This window comes from Carassius auratus, chromosome 22, assembly GCF_003368295.1.
Source record: "Carassius auratus strain Wakin chromosome 22, ASM336829v1, whole genome shotgun sequence".
In the NCBI taxonomy this organism is placed as follows: Eukaryota; Metazoa; Chordata; class Actinopteri; order Cypriniformes; family Cyprinidae; genus Carassius; species Carassius auratus.
Window position 1 is genome coordinate 12,549,017 of NC_039264.1, and position 27,260 is coordinate 12,576,276.

Consider the following 27,260-nt stretch of genomic DNA (forward strand, 5'->3'; position numbering starts at 1 on the left):
GACACAGAAAGACTCAGGCAGGAACTAGGAACACAGGAAACAGGTACGGGAGCACAATGGGGAGAAACAACGCTCGGACATCATGAAACACCAGTTACTGAACTTATATAGGAGACAAACAATTGGAACTAGCTGGTACTGCTGATCATCGCTGATCAGTGACCACGCCCATAGACACACACATAACAACACGTTAGACGAGAGAGAGAGTGAATTCATGAACCGTGACACTAACACATTGGATGTTTAACGAAGCATTTGTGAATTCGGAGTAAAGTTTTTGGGGAGGTCTGTTTTACATGCAATTTATCCAGAATTTACTCAAATACAAACTATGTTTAGAACTGTATTTAATTCATTTATATTCAGGCTTATATTATAATGTACTTTATAAAGAAAAATATGTTAAACCCACTTAAGTAAAAAAGTTATTTCATGTTTTCCATGTCTACGTGTTAACAACATACAAAAGTTTATTGAAGATCTTTAAGTGGGGGGCATCAAAATGGCCATGCATTTCATTTTAGCTACATAATCACAACATAGAAAATCTATCTATCTTCACTGTAAAAAAATGCAAGGAATTTACATGATTAAAGAGTATTGTTTTATAATATATTACTGTAGTCAGAAATGTACTCTAAAATCAAAGCATGCTGGGTAATTTTCTTACAGATGACTGAATGAACATCAGAATGATAGAATGATGATTTTCCTTTTTTCTGCTCTTTGACCTTGCATATATTCAAATTTATGATCATTTCATGATGGAAGTGTGACAAATGAAAACATTTGTTAAAATGATGACAAACTCAAATATGAAAAAAGTTATTCACCTGACTTAAGGATAGTCATACAATTCTTCACAAAAAACATGAAGATTTTATTTTAGCATTATTTAACGAGAAGATTCACCAATAACTTATTTCATATTCATAACATACAGAACACAACAATGATAAAACTCAACAATTAAACAACACTTACAACATAAACCAACATTACAAAATAAAACACACAACACACAATTCTAAAAGTGAACCAAAAACAAGTTCATTAGCACAAGTAAAACCAACAAAAGTTTTAAAAACAAACAACCCTACAGCATGATCTATTCACACTGCATTGCATGCTGGGAACCTTTATAGTACATATGCACTGTAGAAACACGGTATGATGCTGTTTGTTTAAAGTCATTTCTGAGAGTGCAGTTAAATACAAGAGATGTCCCACTGTGAAATACTGTGCAAGTCATGCAGTTATTAAACTGGAATATACTGTCATTTCACACAAACATTTTTACAGTGCAATAAGTATGTCCAATCTACTTATAAAAAAAATTCCCATGAGAGTGGGAAAAAACTCAAAAAATTGAAAAAACTAAATTACAATTAATAACAAAAAATCCTTCACATGTGAAACTGCTGGAACAGTATCAGCATTTGTCCAGATGACAGTCTTGTTCCTGGTTTTGATTCACTTGTTCAGTGCTTGTGGAGTTTCCACTGTCAAATTCTGTGCAATATAGAGAAAGATAAAACTTAGATGTGCTTCAAAATGAGATAATAAATGAAAGCTTTGACTTTATAACTTACTCTACTTTCTCCAGTTTACAATGTGGATCCTCCAGTAGAGGAGAGAGCAGCTTCACTCCTGAGTCTCCTGGTATATTACAACTCAGATTCAGTTCTGTCAGATGCGAGGGGTTTGATCTCAGAGCTGAAATCAGAGCAGCACAGCCTTCCTCTTCAATACTGCAGTTATAAAGACTGCAAAGAGTGAAGAACATGAATGATCTCTCAAATTTTGTTTAAGCTTTAGGGTTACAATGTTTTTGTGTGTGTTTGTACAATATCTGCTTTTTCTTTACACCAGGATCGGTGTAGAGATTTTAACTTGCCAGCAGCTGATTAATTTAAATGCACTCTACCCACATGATTCATGATTGTGATGCTAAATTAGTTTAGCATTTTCACTCTTCAAACCATTTGTATCATTATACAAGTGATAATGTAAAGAGTAATAATAAGATACTCCCTATAATATATCACGTGCTCCAACACGAAGAAGCGGTGTCTGATTTATCATGAACGAACTTTAATTTCTTTTAAAGACTTTTCAAAATAAACGTTTAAATCGGATCGCAAATCACACCAAACTATTCGTTTACGAATGAAAATTATCCGATTGCAGCTGGTCTGGAGTCAACCACTCACTGATTCAAATGAACCATTTAGTGCGAGTCTCCAGAAGGACCTGGAGATCTTGTGAGCGCGCGCGTGCGTCTGATGTTGCTAAAAGTAAGTTATTAATGTCGAAATTTTGGATTAATTATTGTAACTGAAAATCATATTTAGGTCAAAATGTCAATTGTTTGGGAACTAAATCCGTTGTAAAGAGTGATCTATTTAAGCCCACTGAAATGCTCGAGTGCAGAAGATGCAGACACATCAATTTTAGGTAAAACAGAAGAAGAAGAAGAAAAAAAATAACACAGATTAAATACAATAACTCATTCACATTCAAATTCCCACTGCTGTAATGTTAACAGTTTTATTAAAATGCTCCCATCCATGTCCTATGTGACTTCTGTTTTTATATTGTTTATCAACAGTAACGTTATACATATATATATTGTTTGGATTAACTAGACGAGTAGTAATTATCAAAGTGGGAAGAGATGCACCCCATTTGGCCAGGGGTGTTTTTAAACCACAGACAAGGTTTGAGAAGGAAAAAATCATTATGAAAATATAATTATACTTTCCTCAAAAAGTTCTTCCTAACTTCAGGCCTTATTATCATGTCATATATAACTGTGATGTTCTGTAAAACATCAAACTTTAAAATACTTTGTTTTTACTGGTGAAAATCAGATGGTCATCTCTGTTTTCTGTCAGGTACATCACAGTGTAAGCTTCACAGTGAACATTACTCTCATCGGCGTAGTCCATATCAACAACAAAAATGAATCTAGACTCCATATAGTGGTTATTTTGGTATTTTGAGCAATAGGATTATAAAAAATATGTGCTAATATAAAATTTAAGTAAGTAGTCTATATACAATTGCAAACAACAATCTTTCATTACTTTTTTACTCAAGTACATAAAAAATCGAGTACTTTTGTACTTTCACTTGAGTAAAATAGAAAAAGGAGTACTTTTACTCTTACTGGAGTAATATTTTATTATATGTATCTGTACTTTTACTCAAGTACTTGATTTGTGTACTTTGTCCACCACTGCTTGAAGCACAACAAATTATATTTTGAATATTGTTGCCAACCAAAGTTGTGTTATCATTGCTTTCTATTGTGTGGACAAAAACATTTTTCAAAATATCAACTCTTATGCTCCACAGAAGAAAGACACACTGTTTTGAAATTACTTGATTAGTAAAGGAGATTGGTCTGGCTGCAGACTTGCATTCTCTGACACTTGCACTTCCACTCATGACATCACTTGCAGTCTTTTTTATTTTGTTCTATTTATTGATCACTTTTTGTTTGAATCTCTTAACATTTTACATCAATAGCCAGGTGGTGAAGACAAGAAAAAATAAACAAAATTAGGAAGTCACTTGCACTCTCCACTACCTGTGACATCACTAGCAGTCAACACAAAATGTGCATGTTGCCAAAGGAGACAAGATGCTGTGGTGGTGATTAAATTATTAAAACTAATTTAGTACCGTAATGTACAGGATCCTGCAAGTAAAGACAAGACCCGCAAATCTGCAGCCACAGAACAGAAGAATATGAACGCAACGCACAAAGTCATGTTTTCCTCCCATTGAAAAACAAACATTTAATATGGCTTAATGTATTAATATAGGCCTACATTAAGTGCAATTGAAAGATCAAATTCAATATATAGTTATTTTTAATGTACTACAAGGCAAGCAGATGGCCGTGAACACAATGCGTAAACTTTCACTCGTCCTCCTATACATCAAAACACTTTTTGTGGCATTATAATGGAATAAGATGATAAAGACAATTAAGGAGCGACTTAATATAATACACTTTTATATTAATGGTAAGGTACTTTACAATCAGAATTGATTGGCAAGCAGCTGCAGTTACTTATGTTTAATGCAGTATTGATTGCCATTGGTTAATGTTTTCAATTAAAAGCAACCTATCTACAATGAACAGAGAGAGAGAGAGTTAGATACAGAATATGGTGGGGAAACAATGTAAAAAAGGCACCAAGCTTCTCGTCAGAGGAACTTGAAGTTTTGCTGGACCTTGCCATGAGGTCAGATATCACACCCCTATGGTCCACTATAACCTGCACGTTTATGGCCACGTATCCCTTTAGTGATAAGTAGCCTACGCCTGATCAATCACTGATGGATTGGCGATAGTGATGAGTGTGCCATCCACCAGGATGTAATCCCCGGCATTGCAATTGGTAACAGAAGGGCGTTGGTAACAGTGTGGATGCACCTCCACACCGAGGTTTTGATGAGGCCGCAGCCCTCTCCCACGACCTCGATGAAGCTCTCTGTAGCAAAAAAAAAAAAAAAAAAAAAAAAAAAACACGTAGCGCTGCAAGCAGCTGGACTTCAGGGCTCAAAGCAAAATTCCGCCGCATTAGCCTGGCAAGCTCAGGTCTGAAAAGGTCCAGCAGCTTCATAATAAGCTGTCTTGGGAGGCAATTTTTTTAAAATATAGACACGTGTGGCAAAATGTTTAAAATTTTTTACATGGACTAAAAGGCTCCGCGTCCGGCTCCATCTTTGATTCAATACAAGGACACGTTGGATCGCTGCCATAGTTGGTCGCTTACTGGACACCACCATGCTTACCCATTTATAGATCTTAGCCATTTAGTGCCAAATTGTTTGCCAGATTTTAATTATCAAAATTGATTGCCAATTTGCTTTAATAACATTACGAAAAAGCCTAGGCTAATTACCCCCATATTAGTTCTAATACAACATAAATTCAACTTCATAAATAGGCCTGTATCCATTGCGAACATAATTTATAATGAGTCTTAAAATGTCCATAACATAACATCATTGTTCAGCCACAATATTGTCAACATACCATGGTTTGACTTGTACTGCGCTGTGCTAATTTCTAAAGACTGCTGCACAGAGGCGGTGACTAGCGTCTTGAGCCCAAACAACGCTAAGAGAGAGCCTCCTCCTGATGATTATGGAGATTTTATTATTACAACATAAAATAAAAATATTAAAATATTTTTTTATGTTTGATCTTATATCTCTATCATAACAGTCTGAGTAATTCTGATTCCTGAACAGTAAACTTTGGAGTATCAGCTTTGTGAACAAATGTTGATTATGTATCTACTCAGAAAGAATCATGAGCAGAAACCTTTTTATTTTGGGTATGTAATTTCTGTCTCCATGCCAAATGGGTGACTGGTAAGGGGTTAACAAATTATTTTGTTTGGCAGTATTTTCACATAGATTTAATGTTCAATAATATATTAACACTCACCATAATTTCGCCAGTTTACAATGTGGATCCTCCAGTAGAGCAGAGAGTAGCTTCACTCCTGAGTCTCCTGGTATGTTACAGCTCAGATTCAGTTCTGTCAGGTGTGAGGGGTTTGATCTCAGAGCTGAAATCAGAGCAGCACAGCCTTCCTCTCCAATACTGCAGTTATACAGCCTGCAGGGAGAAAGACGAAAAATGGCTAAAATCAATAATTAATAGTCCTGTGTTTCAAATGTTTGCTATTGCAACAATGTAACACCATTCATCTCCATCTCTTCAATACAAATATTTCTGATTTAGTTCTCTAGACTTGAGAATTGATTAATAAGAGAATCTATCTGCTCAGTAACAGAAGGTTGGATGATTAGTAGAGCCATGAATTGAATCAGTCATGAAGTGCACATGTAACCTTAGTTTTCATGCATTTCTTAACATATATGTGTGTAATATTTTAGTCATAGTATTGTCTTGCTGTGTTTAAAGTAACTCCTTGCTGGTATTTATATAAAACATTCAGTCAAAGAGTGACTTGGGACTCAAGTGTGATATTTTACAATGGGGCTAGGGAGGACTCATGTAAAAGACTAATTTATGAGGATCATGATTACAGACTTGTGTAGCAAATGAGCATCAAGAAATAAAAGAATATACTTTGAGACGAAGGTCTTGTTAATGTTTTCAGTTTTGTTCAGGGAAATTACATCAACAGTTTTTCAATAACTGAAGAATATGAAAAGTATGTTAAATATGTTAGCTAATGTGATCAATAACTGTCTGACTTTCCATTTGCTGACATGAAATGGTAAATGTAGACAACAGCATTTAAGTTCATTATTGGCCATCTTAGATAATAACTAGATAATAACCACATTTTTTTAATTAAACATTGTATTTAAAAATACAGGCAAAGCAAAAAACTATTCAGATACTTTGACCTGAACACAGTTTGAGATTTGGATTTCAAGTATTTTTCAAGATTTGTAAAATCAAGTGAAATATTATGAAATTCCAATAACAATATCCAATACTATACAATTCAAAAGCTTGATGTAAATAATATAAATGTAACTGTAACAAATGTAACAAACAATACTATTATTTAAATGTATCCCCCCTAAAAAACTGTAACAAATATCATCAGCTCTTTTCAACATTAATAATGATAATGATGATAATAATATTATTAATAATAATAATAATAATAATAATAACAATAAATGTTTTTTTTTGTAGAAAATAAGATTTTTTGAAAGGATTTCTGAAGGATTGTGTGACTGGAGTAATGATGCAAAAAATTAAGTTTGAAAGTTAGCTTTGATTGTTCCTTATAAACTGTTTAACTGCACTCCCAAGTGGATATTAAATTATGTTAAGGGATAATTAAATATATTCTAAATAAACTACAAACATAAAATTATATAGATGTATTTTGTCCTCACATTCTTTCGTGTAACTCCTCCCTCTCAGACACACAGCTGACTGAAAGGCTCATTATGCAGCTCATTATGTGGGCCTTTGTCTTCTCAGGTGTAAATCACAATGATATTCATGACAGTTGATGCCTACTCGCATATGACTTTCACCAAAAAAAAAAAAGTGTCTTCGAAAATTTAAATCAACATATTGTTTTCTGTAAGTGAATAACCAAGATGATTTTCACATAATTTAGAAAGAAAAATTCTAGGCTACAAGCTCCAGTTCTCAAAAATCCTGGGAACCAATGTTCTGTATGTGTTTTATTGCCTTATTCAAGTGTTTTAACATTTCTAGTTTTTCACTAACCACGCATACATTTTTTTTTCTCAAAAACACAATCATGTACATACATGCTGCTCACATATTATTATAGCCAAGTTTTTGCTTATTACAATGATATTAGACTTTAGCCATTTAGATGTGTATAACTGACTTTATGACTTTATGAACTACTTCTAAAATCGATACTATTAGAGATAAAATTGCAACCATTCAGCCGTCAGCTACAGTATCACATCAGACAGTGCACTATAGACCCCCTGAGGAACAGTTCCACTCATTCTGTACTATAGGAGAGGAGGAATTGTATAAACTTATTAAATCATTTAAACCAACATGTATGTTAGACCCTATACCATCTAAGCTCCTAAAAGAGGTGCTTCCAGAAGTCATAGATCCTCTTCTGACTATTATTAATTCCTCATTTTCATTAGGATATGTCCCCAAAAACCTTCAAACTGGCTGTTATTAAGCATCTCATCAAAAAGCCACAACTTGACCCCAAAGAACTAGTCAATTATAGACCAATCTCGAATCTCCCTTTTTTGTCCAAGATACTAGAAAAGGTGGTATCCTCATAATTATATTCCTTCTTAGAAAAAAATGGTATATGTGAGGATTTCCAGTCAGGATTTAGATCATATCATAGTACTGAGACTGCTCTCCTTAGAGTTACAAATGATCTGATCTTATCATCTGATCGTGGTTGTGTCTCTCTATTAGTTTTATTGGATCTTAGTGCTGCGTTTGACACAATTGACCACAACATTCTTTTGTAAAGACTTGAACACTTTGTTGGCATTAATGGAAGTGTATTAGCATGGTTTAAATCGTGCTTATATGACCGCCATCAGTTCGTAGCAGTGAATGAAGAGGTATCATATCGATCACAAGTGCAGTATGGAGTACCTCAAGTCTCAGTACTAGGGCCGCTACTCTTCACGCTTTATATTTTACCCTTTGGAGATTTCATCAGGAAACATGGTGTTAGCTTTTACTGTTATGCTGATGATACTCTGCTCTATATTTCTTCGCAGCCTGGTGAAACACACCAATTTGAAAAACTAATGGAATGCATAGTCGATATAAAAAACTGGATGACGAGTAATTTCTTACTGCTAAATTCAGAAAAAAACAGAGGTGTTAATTATAGGACCTAAAAACTCTACATGTAATAACCTAGAACACTGTCTAAGACTTGATGGTTGCTCTGTCAATTCTTCGTCATCTGTTAGGAACCTAGGTGTGCTATTGAATCGCAATCTTTCCTTAGAAATCCACGTTTCTAGCATTTGTAAAACTGCATTTTTCCATCTCAAACATATATCTAAATTACGGCGTATGCTCTCAATGTCAAATGCAGAAATGTTAATCCATGCATTTATGACCTCAAGGTTAGATTATTGTAATGCTTTATTGGGTGGTTGTTCTGCAAGCTTAGTAAACAAACTACAGCTAGTCCAAAATGCAGCAGCAAGAGTTCTTACTAGAACCAGGAAGTATGACCATATTAGCCCAGTCCTGTCAACACTGCACTGGCTCCCTATCAAATATTTAGATTTTAAAATATTGCTTATTACTTATAAAGCCCTGAATGGTTTAGCACCTCAGTATTTGAATGAGCTCCTTTTACATTATAATCCTCTATGTCCGCTACGTTCTCAAAACTCAGGCAATTTGATAATACCTAGAATATCAAAATCAACTGCGGGTGGCAGATCCTTTTCCTATTTGGCGCCTAAACTCTGGAATAACCTACCTAACATTGTTCGGGAGGCAGACACACTCTTGCAATTTAAATCTAGATTAAAGACCCATCTCTTTAACCTGGCTTACACATAACATACTAAAATGCTTTTAATATCCAAATCCGTTAAAGGATTTTTAGGCTGCATTAATTAGGTGAACCGGGAACACTTCCCATAACACCTGATGTACTTGCTACATCATTAGAAGAATGGCATCTACGCTAATATTAGTCTGTTTCTTTTTTATTCCGAGGTCACCGTAGCCACCAGATCCAGTCTGTATCCAGATCAGAGGGTCACTGCAGTCACCCGGATCCAGTACGTATCCAGACCAGATGGTTGATCAGCACCTAGAAAGGACCTCTACAGCCCTGAAAGACAGCGGAGACCAGGACAACTAGAGCCTGAGATACAGATCCCCTGTAAAGACCTTGTCTCAGAGGACCACCAGGACAAAACCACAGGAAACAGATGATTCCTCTGCACAATCTGACTTTGCTGCAGCCTGGAATTGAACTACTGGTTTCGTCTGGTCAGAGGAGAACTGGCCCCCCAACTGAGCCTGGTTTCTCCCCCCAAAAAATTCTCCATTCTGTCATTGAAGGAGTTTCGGTTCCTTGCCGCTGTCGCCTCTTGCTTGCTTGGTTGGGTCACTTCATCTAAAGCGATATCGTTGACTTGATTGCAAATAAATGCACAGACACTATTTAAACTGAACAGAGATGACATTACTGAATTCAATGATGGACTGCCATTAACTATCATTTTGCATTACTGACACACTGTTTTCCTAATGAATGTTGTTCAGTTGCTTTGATGCAATGTATTTTGTTTAAAGCGCTATATAAATAAAGGTGATTTGACTATGAGAAACTGAAAAAAACACAAATGTCATGGCATGACAAAACTTCTCCAGGCCCCCAGGTGACATTTTTTACACCACAGACTGAACAAAATTAAGCATTGCTTGGTAATTTGTTGATCTAAATTGGTATTATCTAACTTTGTACTTTAAATTTAACCTGTTAACCAGACCCCCATTATGGGACTAACAGCTGAAAGTGCCCTACCTAATTTAAAATTTCAACAGTTCCTAACTTATTTTTGTTACAAACATACTTTTGGTGTCTTTGGAAAGAAGGCCCTCTAGGCTTTTTATCAACCAGAGTTGATATTGCTAAAAAATGTTAAAAGTTATAGATACTGAAGTGCCTTGAATTTTTTTTACCACACTGAATTGTTTATTAATTTGATATAAAAATACATGAAATCAGTCCTGGAGTAATCTAGAAAAGTAATGGGTTGAAAGTCACATGTCTCATGAGTCTATTTCAAATCTGAAGATGATACCATGAAAAATGAAATTCCTGCAACAATTTTTCTGTGACTATTTCGCCCAACCAGCAATGTATTGAAAGGTTCTACAAACTGTTTTAGACATTAAACGTAATAATGCATAGTTTTTCTATTATAAAAAAAGATCTTAGACATCATATAAGGGATTTATTTGAGCACTAGAAAAAATACAGTAAGAATTATTTAGATTAGGAATTAGAACTAAATTAGAAAAAAAAGAATTAACTATGTAAGCCAATTATCGTACATCGTGAGATTGCTAGAAATACAGCATTTACAGTAGGTGCACAAGCTAAATGGGCATTACCGCCAAACGTACTGCTGGTGGTAAATGTAATTGAGTCGCATGTTAAAATCATTCGCGAAACTACCATTAGGTGGTGCAAAGGGACGGATTGTGAAATGAATGTTATTGTAAAATGAGATAAAAGGAGGAAGTAAAACAACAATAACATTTTTATTACACTGTTTAAAAAATATGAAAACATTTACAGTGAGTTAATTTCAAAACGCAGGATAATCATAGGCTATAGTCTACTCATCCAAAATTAAAAGACCTTTACACAAAGGATAATATGCATGCTATTGTTATTAAACAGTAAATATAAGGTATATATATATATATATATATATACAGTACAGACCAAAAGTTTGGAAATATTACTATTTTTTATGTTTTTGAATGAAGTTTCTTCTGCTCATCAAGCCTGCATTTATTTGATCAAAAATACAGAAAAAACTGTAATATTGTGAAATATTATTACTACTTAAAATAGTTATTTTTAAATGTATTATACTTTAAATTATCATTTATTTCTGTGATGCAAAGCTGAATTTTTAGGATCATTATCACATGATCCTTTAGAAATTATTGTAATATGTTGATTCATTATCAAAGTTGGAAACAGATCTGCTGCTTAATATTTTTTACTACTAACACTTTGCATTTTATTTTTTATCCCTTATGTGTGACCAAAAATTGAGTATTTTCTGTTTCAGCTGTCTTATCACGCTGGTGCCTCTCGCACATATTCACAGTCGTTCACCAGACATTCATCGTTAGCAGCGGTCAACTTACTCCACATATTGTTAATTATTATTTTTTTCCATCGATACGGAAACACGCGTGAACTACAAAGCCTATTTTACCTCATGAATAATAGTTAAGCTTCAAATGGGCAACATCACGAATATGGTAACGGATTTCTCCCGATTGAGAGAATGAGAAAGCCCAACCTTATGCTTAGCTTTAAATTATTATTTGTTTGTTTGTTTATAGCTAAGCCTATATTATTATATACTGCGATTATATTTATCCATTTGAATTATATATTTTTAATTCTTGCTTTGTTCTGATATATTTGTTATATTTAAAGGATTTGTTGTAAAGTGAAGGGAACTAAATATATCCTGTTGGTACATTATAACATTATCAGGCCAGCCATTATTATTTCTAAATGTAATGAAATGCATCTTATACATGAATTATATAATATAGAAAAAAAATGCAGCAAATAAAAATAGGCGATTAATCCGTTAAAATTTGTTACTCTGGGTTGACAGAAATTATAATTATTAGATACTTCAGAGCAGAGCCTGCATGGGCCTAATCTAGACTATCCAGGATTTATTTTTATTTTTTTCATTGCATCTGAAAATGACTTCGTTCATCACATTCACTTCCCACACTCCGGCGCAGATCAGCCTCCCGCGATGCTCAGCTGTGGACGATTTTAAAAAGGTTTGATATATAAAGGTTGCTGTCCCATTTTATACAGGAATTTTTCATTTAAAAAAATCAAATTATATTGTTAGTTCTAATTATATTGTTAACACAAGTTCATTTAGGCTATTTAACATGCACTGTGACATTTTATCCTTTTTAATTCATAAACTCCTTGAGATTTTAAAGTTAGTTTAATAGTATTTAAATTCAAGTTTAAAAATAGGTTTTAACTTCTTAAATTATTTCTTTAAACTAAAATATAATTTCAAACATACAGCATGTGAATAAATAAAATGCATACTTTTCATAACATTTCATTATTCATAAAATGCATAACGTTTCTGGTGTTTGGATTTGTACTTCAATATAATGAGCTCCAAGTTTAAGAATAGCCCTAGACTAGTTTCTCTCTCTCTCTCTCTCTCTCTCTCTATTTAACTTTCTCTTTAACAGCATTAGCTCAATATTACACGTCTTCCTTACATTAGAATGAATGTTTTCCTGCCTTGCTAAATGTTGGGCTCATGATCAATAAGTTGTATTCGTCTCAATCTGATTCAGTAAAGTCAAACTACAGACGGTGGAGCTGCTCAGTTAGCGGAGTCCCACGTGCTGTGAGGCGGGAACAGATGATTCCGCTTGGTCTTAAAGCCTTCCGCAAACACCCACGATCACAAATAACAATGATTTTTGTAAAATAATTATTAATTATTAATTGATCATTTGTTATTATCATTATGGTCTTGTGAAAATAATAATATGGGCTGCGAGAAAATAATGAATACAAAGAGTAGTGCTGCTGAGTGCAGGCATGTTTCAGACCAGTAACACACCGTTCCTCAGAGCCAAATCACAGACCGAATTCTGTTCAGCTGGAGGGGGTTGGAATTTTTGGGGGTAGTTATGTATGACTTGTGGGGGTTGAGATAAAGGTGTGAATCTCTTGCGCTTTCATATGGACAGTGTCTTATGAGGCTTTCACTTGCTGAACTGGTTTATATTGGACTGTTGTTTTGGTTATAGCCTAAAAATGGTCTGGCCCCACCTAAGATTTTTCTAGTTCTAGTCGTTCATTTGTTATATTCAACTAATCAATTTGACATTTTAATTATTTATTAATTAATAATTTAAATTAAAATGTTGCACATCTTACACACCTGCTTTTACACAATCTGCGCTTTTGAATAATATAACACATAATTCATATAGTATAAATAATACTGCACACCTTTTAAATATATCAAATCTAAAATATGGTTTAATACCATGTAGCTTAGAGAAAATATAAGCTCAGGCACAGGCTTGACATTTTTATCCTGACTGAATTCGTTCTAAGAAATGCACATAACTTCATAAGTACCAAACTTTCATCTGTGAATATTACATATTAAATATATTAAATATTTGTAATATTTTAACTATAGTATTTTTCTTTCATTTTCCGTGATTGAAGCAGTCAAATGTAACACATCAGCGAGGCAAAACTGATGTTTATTTGCGAAAATGTGCTTTGATGTGCTTGTTTGATAACTTGTGGTTAAAGCGCCACTCAGCGGTCAAAAGCTGCAAATGCACTTTACAAACGCCGCGGTAAATGGTAGACTCCGTTTTCGATGTCTACCTACTGTACACTAGATGGTAATATAGTCAATTATCACATGCTGATGTGCTGATGGCCAGTTATAGAGATGGTAAACATACAGATGCGCAATAAAGTCAATAATCACACTTTATATTTATAAAGAACACATTCACATTGATAGCTGTGATTACACAGTAATACTGATCACTAAGTTATGCCCCCATCAAATGACAGGCGCATCACAGAGCTCGCCAGGAGAGTTCTATCTTTCACTTTTTTTGTAGATCGTCTCATTCTGTTTGTGACATAGTATACTAAAAAACCATTCAATTTTGTTTACTACCAAGACGTAGTTTCTGAGCGCAAGTTATACCATAATGGACACAAACAATACTTTCCCAGCAGAACTGAAACATAAACAAAGGAATTATCATCCATGTTACAATGTTATTACTTTGTTGGACTAAATGTGCTCTTTTGGATGTCATTTAGTGGACCCTTCCTTTTCTAACTGAACTGGGATTTACATCTGTGGATGCATTTATGATTTATTACAATGAATCTGGTACATACTTTTTGATTCTTCATGTTTTGATGTATACTGCTTACACAAATTTAGCAAATGCATTCTTTATAAGCTCTCCAAAGGCTTAGATCTTTATAATGATATATAGTTTGTCAAGATTAATTTTGTCCCATTTCCCATTTCAATATTATATTTATTGGGACTACTGTAAATCCACAGTAAATTGTAATGGGATCTTCAAGCAGTGTAAGATTATTATTATTATTTTAAATTCTGTATTTTGTAAACACATTCTGCAATGTACTTGGTTAACAAAAGTAAATTATTTTATTTTCATAAAGGGTTTGAATAGATGGCAACAAACAAAACCACTGCTAGAGAACACACATTTGTGAAATTTTACCTTTTACTCAAAACCTTATAGTTACTGAGTTATGAAGAGACTCACTGTAGTTTCTTCAGTTTACAGTGTGGATCCTCCAGTAGAGCAGAGAGCAGCTTTACTCCTGAGTCTTCTAGTTTATTATATCTCAGATCCAGTTCTGTAAGGTGTGAGGGGTTTGATCTCAGAGCTAAACTCAAAGCAGCACAGCCATTCGGTGTAATACCACAGTATGAAAGACTGCAGAGAAAATACAGAAAAACTAAAGGTGAGTTAAGTTAATTCACAGTTTATCATAGACCCATGAATGAAGTGTCACATCAACAAGCTCACTGAGGAGAGGAGTGCTGTATCTTTTCTACGTGAATGGACCTACATTGTTTGCACAGAAGACGAAAAAGCAGGAATAAAATCCCATAGACTTACAATGGCGGAATGTTCGTGAATTTGAATCTCAACTGTCATTTTCTCTCTAGCTCTCTCTCTCTATTACATGCACAAAGTCAAATGCACACACACACCAAGTCTTGCCATGTCCATGGTTTTTCGGTGTTACCAAGCCTGTGGTTACTTTAACACTATTGCCGCGGGTAGTTTTTCATGACCATGGGTTTAAGCGACCCCAATAACGTGATATTTTGCCCCTAAAATGTGAATTTTACCAGGGGAACCCCACCAAAAATATGTAATTTACCCCAAACATAATCTAATGTTTACTGGGGGTTCCCCCTTGAAACTTTATTAAGCTAGTTTTGAGCAATTTTTTGTTTTATTGGGCTAGTTTTGAGCAATTTTTTATGTAGCAATTAGGTGGGTTTTGTTGCGAAAACCTGGCAACCCAGAGACACACACACACACACACACACACACACACAAACACACACACACATACTCACACACACGCGCACACACACTTGCGCGCACACACACACACACACACTCTCTTACGTGCACACATACAGTCACAGATAAACACCCACATGCACTCATACAAAATGTGAAATTTGAGTCTAACTCTGAGCTGGGGTAATGGATCTCAAATACATAACATCAGTTGCTCAAAAATCCATCTAAATGTGAGAGGTGCATTCAATATAATCCTTGTATTTGATCATTTAAAATTAAATTTTTAAAGGAATCGTTCACCCCAAAATGAAAATCGTTATAATTTACTTCCCTGCATGTCGTTCCTAACCTGTATGACCTTCTTTCTTCTGTGAAACACATCAGATTATATTTTATAGAATAAAGTCATACTGTTTTGAAATGACTTGAAGACAACAGAATTTTTGTGTGAACTATTCCTTTAACATGAAATGTTTTTGTTTGGCAGTATTTTCACACAGATTTTGTGTTCAATAATATAATAACACACTCTAGTTTCTCCAGTTTACAGTATGGATCCTCAAGTAGAGCAGAGAGTAGCTTTATTCCTGAGTCTCCTGGTTTATTAAAGCTCAGATCCAGTTCTGTCAGGTGTGAAAGGTTTGATCTCAGAGCTGAAACCAGAGCAGCACAGCCTTTCTGTGTAATACGACAGCTGGAAAGACTGCAGAGAAAATAAAGAAAAAATAAAGATTCACTGTTAATCACAGACCCATGAGGTGTCAAATCGACTGACTCACTGAGGAGAAGAGAGCTTTATCTTTTCTAAGCTATCAGATCTACAATGTTCAAACAGCGGACAAAAAGGCAGGAAAAAATCCCATAGACTTACATTGGTGGAATGTTCATGAATTTGAATCTCAACTGTCACTTTCTCTCTCTCACACACACGTGCACACACACACACACACATTCAAACATACACACTCAAATAAACATTTTTTTTAATAATTTAATTTAATGAAATTTAATGATTTTACTTTTGAATTATTAGACTGAGTTATTTATTTCAGCAAACCTGAATGTAACTTTTAAGTGAATGATGATGATCCTAATCGAATATTTGTAATATCAGAGAGTTTTAACCCTGTTCCTAAAGGCACCTCAACTTTGCACAGTTTGGGTGAATCACTCTTATCAAACACACTTGATTCAACACTTTAGATCATTAGTAGATTGCTCTGTAATGTTAACTGAGTGTGTCAAATAAGAAAAAGACCTCAGAATATACAGAAACAGTATATACTCACTCAATCTTTCTATATGCATTGATCACTGGTAGTAGCCTCAGGAGACATTCTTCTGATTGATCATATTTACTTAGTTTAAACTCATCTAGCTCTTCTTTTGAGTTCAACAGCACAAACACCAGAGCTGACCACTGAGCAGGAGATAGTTTGACTCCAGAGAGACGATGGGCTCCTGTTCTGCTCAGGTATGTTTGTACTTCCTGCTCTAGTGAACGATCATTCAGTTCATTCAGACAGTGGAACAGATTGATGGATTTCTCTGGAGAGGGATTCTCCCTGATCTTCTGTTTGATGTATGCAGCTGTTTGCTGATTGATATCAGAGCTGCTTACTGTCTTTCTCAAGAGGTCTTTTAAGAGAGTCTGATTAGACTCTAGTGAGAGACCTAGAAGGAACCGGAGGAAAAGATCCCAGTGTCCATTCTCACTCTGTAAGGCCTTGTCCACTTCTCTCTTGAGTAAATTGGGCATTTGCGACCTGAACACATTCCTCAGTCCTGTGTTTTGTTCAGAAAAGGACAACAGCTTGAACAAAGCAGCCAGAAGCTCCTGAATACTCAGATGAACAAAGCTATACACTTTCCCCAGCTGCAGTCCAAACTCCTCTCTGAAGATCTGGGTACAAACTCCGGAGTACACAGACACTTCTCTCACATCAATGCCGCTCTCTTTCAGGTCCTCCTCATAAAAGATCAGGTTCCCTTTTTCCAGCTGTTCAAAAGCCAGTTTTCCTAGAGAACGAATAGTCTTTCTAGCCTGATCAGGATCAATTTCATATTTCCCATCATACTTCTGTGTCTTCAGTTTGGTCTGAAAGATCAGGAAGTGTGTGAACATCTGTGTGAGGGTCTTGGGGATCTCTGCACTCTCTGCTTTACCCATCATCCTCTCCAGAACAGTGGCTGAAATCCAGCAGAAGACTGGGATGTGACACATGATGAACAAACTTCTTGTTGATCGGATGTGTGTGATGATTCTATCAGCCAGACTCTGATCATTTATTCTCTTCCTGAAATATTCCTCCTTCTGAGGGTCATTGAATCCTCGTATCTCTGTGACCTGGTCAACACACTCAGGAGGAATCTGATTGGCTGCTGCTGGTCGAGAGGTGATCCAGAGGAGAGCAGAAGGAAGTAGGTTCCCTTTGATGAGGTTGGTCAGCAGCACATCCACTGAGGCTGATTCGGTCACATCAGACAAACTCTGATTGTTTTGGAAATCTAGACGTAGTCGACTCTCATCCAGACCATCAAATATGACCATGACTTTGTAGTCATCATAATCTGCTGATTTAAATTCTTTGGTTTCTGTGTGAAGGTGGTTTAGAAGATCCACAAAACTAAGATTTTTCTGTATCAAGTTTAACTCCCTGAAAGGAAGTGGAAATATGAAATGTATGTCCTGATTGGCTTTTCCTTCAGCCCAGTCCAGAATGAATTTCTGCACAGAGACTGTTTTTCCAATTCCAGCTACTCCTTTAGTCAGCACAGTTCTGATGGGTTTGTCTTGTCCAGGTGAGGGTTTAAATATGTCATTGCAGTTGATTGGTGTCTCCTGTGTCTCTGGTCTCCTGGACACTGTCTCAATCTGTCTCACCTCATGTTCATTATTGACCTCTCCACTGCCTCCCTCTGTGATGTAGAGCTCTGTGTAGATCTCATTCAGACGTGTTGAGTCTCCATGATTGGACATTCCTTCGCTGATTCTCTGATATTTATCCTTTAATCTGGATCTGAGTTTTTGTTGATACACAGGCATCAGTTCTGAACAAAGGGAAAAAAAAATTGTTATTGACAGAGCAATATATTAGAATTTTTTTGTTTTGTTTTGATATGTTAGATATTAGATTGTGTCGTGACATTCAGGAACATTAGTGACTGAAGACAGAAGGTTGATAATAAAAACAGGCTATATTTTCCTGGTCCAGAGCTCTTACTGGTCTGTAGTGTGTTAGCGAGGTCTGTCTGGTTCATCTTCCTCAGGATGAGCAGGGTGATCTTCAGAAGCCCTTCTCTGACTCTGCTATGACCCTCATCAACATAGCAATCTCTTTCAGAGCATTCTGGGTAATCTGGACTCAGTAGTCTCTTAAAGCTTTTTAACTCACTCTTTATCACAGAGATGATTTTGTTCTCAATCTCCTGAAATCACAATGATTATTTAAACAATGAACCTGCATTCAGTCACAGAGAAGGTGAACCAAAGTATCAATACACAAGAGTCAAGCCTATATTTGAATACTAAGATGAATACTAATTCATCATTAGTTAATACTAACATCGCTGAATTATATCACACCTGTTAATAACTTCCAATGTATGCTCAAACATCAGCATCTACTGATACTGAGGCTAAAAGAGAGAGTTTGACTGGATTGATGTTCATCTTTATGCAGCAATCAGGTTACATATGAATTCAGCTTCTCTGCTGTAGTGGTCATTAATTTGCTTTATAGTGAACTACAAATTATTTTACATGGATAGGAAAATAAATGTGACTTTTACAGAGAAGATTTCATATATTTCTTAAAACTTTTACCAAGAGAGTTATTGATTTGAGACTAGGGTGACCACCCATCCCGCATAGCGCATGCGCGCACAGCGTTTGAAGCCCAATTCATGCGTCCCACAAATTGAGACTGTGTCACGCATAATCAATGCTTGCTCAAAAAAAGTTGGCCGCTCAATATCCTCGCGCCCCAGGCAGCCAAACGAACATTACTTGACAGTTCAGCATGCTACTGTTGCCACACCCACCCCTCAGTTGAACTGTTGACTAGGTTGTTATCAACTTTTCTGCTGTTGTCATGACAGCGCACGCACGTGCATACCAGACACACTGGGAAGGAAATTTTAGATGCACGCTTTCCAATTAGAAAAATGGAGAAAGTGAGGCATCGCCATCATCAATTAAAAAAGATTGTGATAGAAATGGGTAAACCACTATCAGTGAGTCTGCCCATGGTGTGGGGGCACCTCCGCGCAACGTGTCCCACATTGTCCCTCAGAAACATACCCCTTGTCCCCCCTTGGGCTTATTAGCAGGTGGTCACCCTATTTGAGACACAAACTCTGATTGTTTTGGAAGTCTAGACGTAGTCGACTCTCATCCAGACCATCAAATATGAATATGACTTTGTAGTCATCATCATCTGTTTATTTAAATTCTTTGGTTTCTTTTTGGTTTAGAAGATCCACAAGACTGAGATTTTTCTGTATCAAGTTCAGCTCCCTGAAAGGAAGTGGAAATATTAAATGAACGTCCTGATTGGCTTTTCCTTCAGCCCAGTCCAGAATGAACTTCTGCACAGAGACTGTTTTTCCAATTCCAGTGACTCATTTAGTCAGCACAGTTTTGATGGGTTTTTCTTGTCGAGGTGAGGGTTTAAATATGTCATTGCAGTTGATTGGTATCTCATGTGGACTCTCTCTCTCTCTCTCTCTCTCTCTCACTCTCACACACAAACAGACACGCATACGAACACCCACATGTATGCACACACTCACACTCAGACGCACACTCACACACACAAAACCAACCTTGAAAATGGAGTCTAAGCTCTTCTTTGCTGTAGGTAATTCTGGTCCTTCACGTTTTTGACTGTAATTATTGAATTTTTTGTAAATATTTATTCATATTTTGAATACAGATCAGTTTATGAATATCATATATATATATTAGGATTATTAGGAACACCTGTTCAATTTCTCATTAATGAAATTATCTAATCAACCAATCACATGGTAGTTGCTTCAATGCATTTAGGGGTGTGGTCCTGGTCGAGACAATCTCCTGAACTCCAAACTGAATGTCAGAATGGGAAAGAAAGGTGATTTATGCAATTTTGAGCGTGGAATGGTTCTTGGTGCCAGACGTTTAAATGCCACAGCCTACCTGAGCATTGTTTTTGACCATGTCCATCCCTTTATTACCACCATGTACCCATCATCTGATGACTACTTCCAGCAGGATAATGCAATATGTCACAAAGCTCGAATCATTTCAAATTGGTTTCTTGAACATGACAATGAGTTCACTTTACTAAAATGGCCCCCACAATCCCAATAGAGCATCTTTAGGATGTGGTGGAACTGGATCTTCGTGCCCTGGATGTGCATCCCACAAATCTCCATCAAATGCAAGATGCTATCCTATCAATATGGGCCAACATTTCTAAAGAATGCTTTCGGCACCTTGTTGAATCAGTGCCATGTAGAATTAAGGCAGTTCTGAAGGTGAAAGGGGGTCAAACACAGTATTAGTATGGTGTTCCTAATAATCCTTTAGGTGAGTGTGTGTGTGTGTGTGTGTGTATATATATATATATATATATATATATATATATATATATATAAAATATCTTATACTGTAAACTAAACAACACCTCAGATCAGCAGACAAGTCTCCCGAGTTGAAATTAATTGGATTTATCATTGACGTGTCACTCTTCATGGACACACAGCTGTTTTCATGAGATTCATTCTCACACAAACTGAAACACAATAGCAATAAAAACAGTTCCTGAAAATCTCACACTTCTCTGACAGAAGCAGCTTTACTATTTCAACCAGAAATAAAAACAGTTCCTGAAAATCTCACACTTCTCTGACAGAAACAGCTTTACTATTTCAACCAGAAATAAAAACAGTTCCTGAAAATCTCACACTTCTCTGACAGAAACAGCTTAACTATTTCAACCTGCATTTAATGTTCACCTCTTTCACTTGAGTAGTGAAATATAGCAATGGGTAGGTTGTTAAATTTTTAAATATGCATTTCATATTTCCTTCATGAATTTGTTTTTTATTTATTCTGTAAGGATACAGAATTAGTCATGTTGAAGCTAAATAAAGTAGTTATGTGTTCTTCAGAAACCCTGCCCCTTTGTCAAGGAAACCAATTCGAGAAGGGTTTGGCTGCAGACTTGCACTCTCAGACTTGCATTCTCAGACTTGCACTCTCAGACACTTGCACTTCCACTGGCGACGTCACTTTTTAGTCTTTTAGTAGCCAGGTGGTGAAGACAAAAAAAAAGAAACTAAATTACAATGTCACTTGCAATCGCCACTTGCACTCTCAGCTATCTGTGACATCACTTTCTATCAACAAAAATCATGCATGTTGCCAATGGAGACAAGACGCTGTGGTGGTGATTAAGTGATTAAAACTAATTTAGTAATATAACGTACAGGGTCCTGCAAGAAAAGTCTTTCGTTAAGCGTTTTCCTCCTGTAGAAATAAAAAAAAAAAACACTTAATATGGCATAATGTATTAAGATACATAAAGTTCAATTAAAAGACCAAATTCAATATATAGTTATTATTTAATGTACTACAAGGCAATGCGCAAACGTTGTCCTCCCATACAGTAAAACCCTTAATGCGGCCTAATAACAGAAGACGATAAAGACAATTCAGTAGGCCTAGCCTATATCTCTTGTTGTTGACTCAATGTATATACAGACCAGCAAATTTGAACGTGCATTATGAAATGCATTAAGTGATTTTAAAAGGATCAACTCCGTACAGGCAAGCAGACGAGTACAGAAGAACACAGTGTGTTAAATTGTACATTAAACGTTTTCCTCCTATAGAAAATCATTATAAATAAAACACATAATGTAGCTTAATGGACAAAGACAGTGATATAAACGAGTTGTAGACAGTTTATTCTATTTGGAAAAATGCTTAACGCAAAACTTTGCGTGTTGCGTTTATTCTGGGCTCACCTGTTTGCCTGTACATATTAGTTATGTATTTTAATAATGTAGAGAAGCATACTGAGTTTGGCCTTTATCATCTTAGTCCATTATGCCATATTTTGCGGCATGTTAGGAAAGTACTTGTAATGATATAGACTCCATAACTACGGGAAGAAGGAGGCGGGAACCGGCGGACAATCAAAATGAAACTTTAATAATTCAAAATAGACACAAAACAGCACATCAGCCCCTCACGGACGACTGATGCACACAAATTAAAACCAAAACATAAAATAAAAGCCCAGGCCTGGTCCTCTCTCGTCCTTCAATGTCGTCCGTGTCATCGTTTTATATCCTTCCATCTCCTCCGTGGGACTCGAGACTGGTGGGTCGAGCAGGTGTCTCTCATCTCCAATCACTCCACTGGTCTCGCCCGTTCCCACGGCCCTCGGCCCCGCCCCACTCGTCACAGTACTATATAAATATTCATTAAAATAATGAACTGTATATTTAATGTGATATTTTAATAGCATCTTAATAAATTAGGCCATGTCAAGTGTTTGTTTTTTCTACGGGAGGAAAACGCTTATGTCTTGTTGTTGACTCAATGTATATACAGACCAGCAAATATGAACGTGCATTATGAAATGCATTAAGTGATTTTTAAAGGATCAAATCCGTACAGGCAAGCAGATGAGTAGAGAACGCAGTGCGTTAAATTGTACATTAAACGTTTTCCTCCTGTAGAAAATCATTATAAATAAAACACATAATGTAGCTTAATGGACAAAGACAGTGATATAAACGAGTTGTAGACAGTTTATTCTATATGGAAAAATGCTTAACGCAAAACTTTGCGTGTTGCGTTTATTCTGGGCTCACCTGTTTGCCTGTACATATTAGTTATGTATTTTAATAATGTAGAGAAGCATACTGAGTTTGGCCTTTATCATCTTAGTCCATTATGCCACATTTTGCGGTATGTGAGGAAAGTACTTGTAATGATATAGACTCCATAACTACGGGAAGAAGGAGGCGGGAACCGGCGGACAATCAAAATGAAACTTTAATAATTTAAAATAAACACAAAACAGCACATCAGCCCCTCATGGACGGCTTATGCGCACAAATAAAAACCAAAACATAAAATAAAAGCCCAGGCCTGGTCCTCTCTCGTCCTTCACTGTCGTCCGTGTCATCGTTTTATATCCTTCCATCTCCTCCGTGGGACTCGAGACCGGTGGGTCGAACAGGTGTCTCTCATCTCCAATCACTCCACTGGTCTCGCCCCAGTCCCACGGCCCTCGGCCCCGCCCCACTCGTCACAGTACTATATAAATATTCATTAAAATAATGAACTGTATATTTAATTTGATATTTTAATAGCATCTTAATAAATTAGGTAATGTCAAGTGTTTGTTTTTTCTACGGGAGGAAAACGCTTAGCGAGAGACTTTGCGCAAAAATTCATATTCTGGTGTTCTGGCCACGGATTTGCTGGTCTTGTCTTTTTCTTGCAGGACCCTGTACGTTATAGTACTAAATTTAGTTTAATCATTTAATCACCACCACAGCGTCTTGTCTCTATTGGCAACGCACACGATTTGTGTCAATTGCAAGTGACGCAGGTAGAGGAGAGTGCAAGTAGTGATTGCAAGTGACATTGTAATTTAGTTTATTTTTTCTTGTCTTCGCCACCTGGTTACTGTTATAAAGTGTTGGGAAATTCAAGCAAATGTAATAAAAAAAAAGTATTTAAAATTTTTAAAAAAAATAAAGACTGCAAGTGACGTCACTAGTGGAAGTGCAAGTGTCTGATAGTGCAAGTCTGAGAGTGCAAGTGCAAGTCTGCAGCCAGACCCTCTTGACTGATTCGAACCCATCGCCATCTTGTCTCTTGCTGTGGATGGGATCTGAGCTCTAAACAGAGATAAGTAAAACCTTAAACTAAAATTAAATTTAGATTTCAAAAATTAGCCATTCGACTTTTAAATGTGCACATTTTAATTTAGGTTTTATGAATGTGTCATATCAAACTTTTTTAAAAGCAACATTTGTGCAAATGCTCAATTTAGCTAATGGAACGTCATTTTTAGCCAGGTCTGAAAATTACAGTTTTCTATGTCAGTTGTTGTCAAGATCTGCTGTCTGTAATCATTCTTTGTTGACCATAACTGCTTCTTTATTAAATTCAAGTTTACATTTCTCAGGATACAGATATAATTAAATTATTGATATTTCCAGAGTAGTATTACATTTATTTTTTAACTGTGCATTCTCCAGGCTGCAGATGAAGCCCCCATCCCAGGACCCATTGAGGAGACAAAGTCCATGACAGACCATGGGACATCAGGATCCTCAATAAGGGCCAGATAATATTACAGATATTAGGTTAACTTGGGTTTAGCTACTGCGAAAATCAACTGCCAATTAAACTGATGAAAGGGATAGTTCACCCAAAAATGACAATTCTCAAGTTGTTCCAAACCTGTATACAATTCTTTGTTCTGCTTAACACAAAGGAGGGTATTTTGAAGAATGCTTATAACTGAACAGTTTTGGTTCACCTTTAACTTCCATAGTATTTTTTTCTACTATATGGAAATCAATGGTGCCCCAAAGCTCTTTGTCCTCATATCTTCTCTTGTGTTCAGCAGAACAAAGAAATGTATACATGTTTGAAACAACTTGAGGGCGAGTAAATGACATCAGAATTAAAATGTTTGGGTAAACTATCACTTGAAGTATTCATTTGAGGAGTATAATGGTGGAGCTTTAAAATCAGCACACTTGAAGTCTTTCTCAAAAAAAAACTTTTTTATTTTAGTGATGCTGTGACTGTTCCTGTGATGCAATCTATTCCCTAAATGAATATTTATTTATTTTTTATTTTATTTTTTTGCTGGGGCTGGGGGGTGTGGGGTGTGGGGTGTTGCTGCTAAATTATGTTGAGAGAATTTACCATAAATACCAGTGTACATATTTTTATGGTAATCCAACTGATTTTTATTTTATTTTTTTCTGTGAGGAGTTTGTTGCGTTAAAAGAGAGTTAAAAGATTAAATTATTATTTTTCTATCAATAAAATAAATCCGCCCCATGTGCCATTTTCATTCATGTATTATGTCATAAAATAGAGCAATACACACATTTAGATACAGGCAGACACAGAAACATCCAGCAACAACAGGGACACCCGATGAATGTCTATAATGCACCACACCTACAGTATATATACTCATAATATCTCACCTAAGCTCAACAGAAGAGTCTTCCTCTCTGCACAGATCTGAAAGATCCATCCGTTGATTTTCCCTCACATACACATTGATGTGTTCAGGTAAATCTGACTCACCCTCCTGAATCTCACTATTAATGAAAATGTTACTGTAATATGCACTTATTGTTTCTGAACATTAAATAAGTGAAACATTTCGAGTTCTCTCACCTCTTGAATATCTTTAGCTGTGTATCATGTTCTTCAGAGAGATCCATTCTGAAAGCCATGGTTTCATCTATTAGCAAACACTGATGCTGACCCACAGAATGAGTTATGAATCATCTCATTTTTCTCAAATCCAACTCTGTCTCAATAGCCAGTCCACAACAATAACCTGCACACATGAAAAACTATTTCATCTTGGCATCATTTGCACAGAATCAAACTATTCACAAACTGCGTAACAAAATCAGACAAGCACTGTGTTAAAGTGAAAGTAAAAGTGTAATCTGATGATTTACAAACGCTTTGTTTTCTCTCCAAATGTCATATAAACTCATTTTTTAATTTAAATGTACATTTTTTAATTTGAATTGTTGTTCTTCTCTTTAAACCAGTCTGGATTTGGATCTGGATTGATTTGGCTATCCAAGATGATTGTAAAATTGTGATACTCACTTTGTTTTTCTCTCTTTGTGTAGTTTACTTCCTCATACAACAAAATGGATCCTATTGTAATAGTTTCACTTTCATGTGTCACCTGACAAGGAGGAGTTTGAGTCTCTTAATATAACATTTTATTCTTTATTATTTAAAGTTTAGTTATAACCCTTGAACTTATTTTCCTGACAGGTGTACTCTGTTGTTAACTGAATATATTAAGGCAGCTCTCTGTAAGATAACAAACTGATGGCTCTCTGTCAATTTCCTCATAATTTGCTCCCTTACAGGATATGAGTGGAATATTTTAACAGTGTAAAGAATGCAGTTATTATTATTTTTTTTTAAGTAATATTAAAAGGAAAGAAAGCTTTATTAATTAGGCATAAAAAAGTATAAGTAAAAAATAAGTAAAAAAAAAAAAACTATTAAAAAAAAATTATAAATAAAACCTATCAAAAAACAAAATATACAGTACAGACCAAAAGTTTGGACACACCTTCTCATTCAAAGAGTTTTCTTAATTTTCATGACTATGAAAATTGTAGATTCACACTGAAGGCATCAAAAATATGAATTAACACATGTGGAATTATATATGATGATGATGAAACCTCTATTGCCCCAGGGGGAATTTGTTTTGCACTCAAGGGAGCCACATTTAACATTAACACAGATAACATAAAAGATACAGTAAAAAGTAAAACAAAACAAACAACAACACAGCAATGGTTTTGACATACAATCCTCAATCTAATCACTAAAATAAATCCGTAAATAATTAAACAAATAATCAATAGTACACATTTAAAAATGTCTATGTGCCTTTGTCTGATCTGTTCAGTAACTGAATGCTCCTCGGCACTAATGATGTAATGGCACGTTTAGTTTTTGTTAGGGACATTCAAAACCTTGCGTCCAGAGGGGAGGGGTGAAAACTCTGAAAAAAGTGGATGGGATGGATCATCCAGTATCCTCAGAGCCAAATTGAGG

At 35.7% G+C, this 27,260-nt stretch overlaps 1 protein-coding gene across 3 annotated transcripts; it reads right to left on the reverse strand.

The window, feature by feature from the left end:
* Window positions 1–542: 542 nt before the first annotated feature.
* On the reverse strand, window positions 543–26,331 carry LOC113039738 (NACHT, LRR and PYD domains-containing protein 3-like). Of its 3 annotated transcripts, none has more exons than XM_026197793.1 (12): window positions 26,286–26,331; window positions 25,836–26,001; window positions 25,640–25,756; window positions 21,070–21,177; window positions 20,225–20,285; window positions 18,622–18,826; window positions 16,687–18,448; window positions 15,927–16,100; window positions 14,618–14,791; window positions 5,477–5,650; window positions 1,596–1,769; window positions 543–1,515 (listed from the first exon to the last, which is right to left on the reverse strand). In XM_026197793.1, the coding sequence occupies exons 2-12, from the start codon at window positions 25,892–25,894 to the stop codon at window positions 1,509–1,511; spliced, it is 3,015 nt and encodes a 1,004-aa protein (XP_026053578.1). In that variant the 5' UTR covers window positions 25,895–26,001; window positions 26,286–26,331; the 3' UTR covers window positions 543–1,508. The 3 variants fall into 3 exon arrangements, with proteins under 3 accessions (XP_026053578.1, XP_026053579.1, XP_026053580.1); XM_026197795.1 differs by having other exon boundaries at window positions 544–1,515; window positions 1,596–1,740; window positions 5,622–5,650; XM_026197794.1 differs by lacking the exon at window positions 25,640–25,756.
* Between the last annotated feature and the right edge of the window lie 929 nt (window positions 26,332–27,260).

Excerpts from the sequence above, each read along its gene's own strand:
- LOC113039738 (XM_026197793.1), bottom strand. The coding sequence starts at position 25,894 with ATGGCTTTCAGAATGGATCTCTCTGAAGAACATGATACACAGCTAAAG. Across the intron at positions 21,178-25,639 it reads GACTCTTCTGTTGAGCTTAG|TTTGTGTGAGAATGAATCTC; the intron begins GTGAGATATTAT and ends ATTGTGTTTCAG. Across the intron at positions 20,286-21,069 it reads GACTTGTCTGCTGATCTGAG|TCAAAAACGTGAAGGACCAG; the intron begins GTGTTGTTTAGT and ends CAATAATTACAG.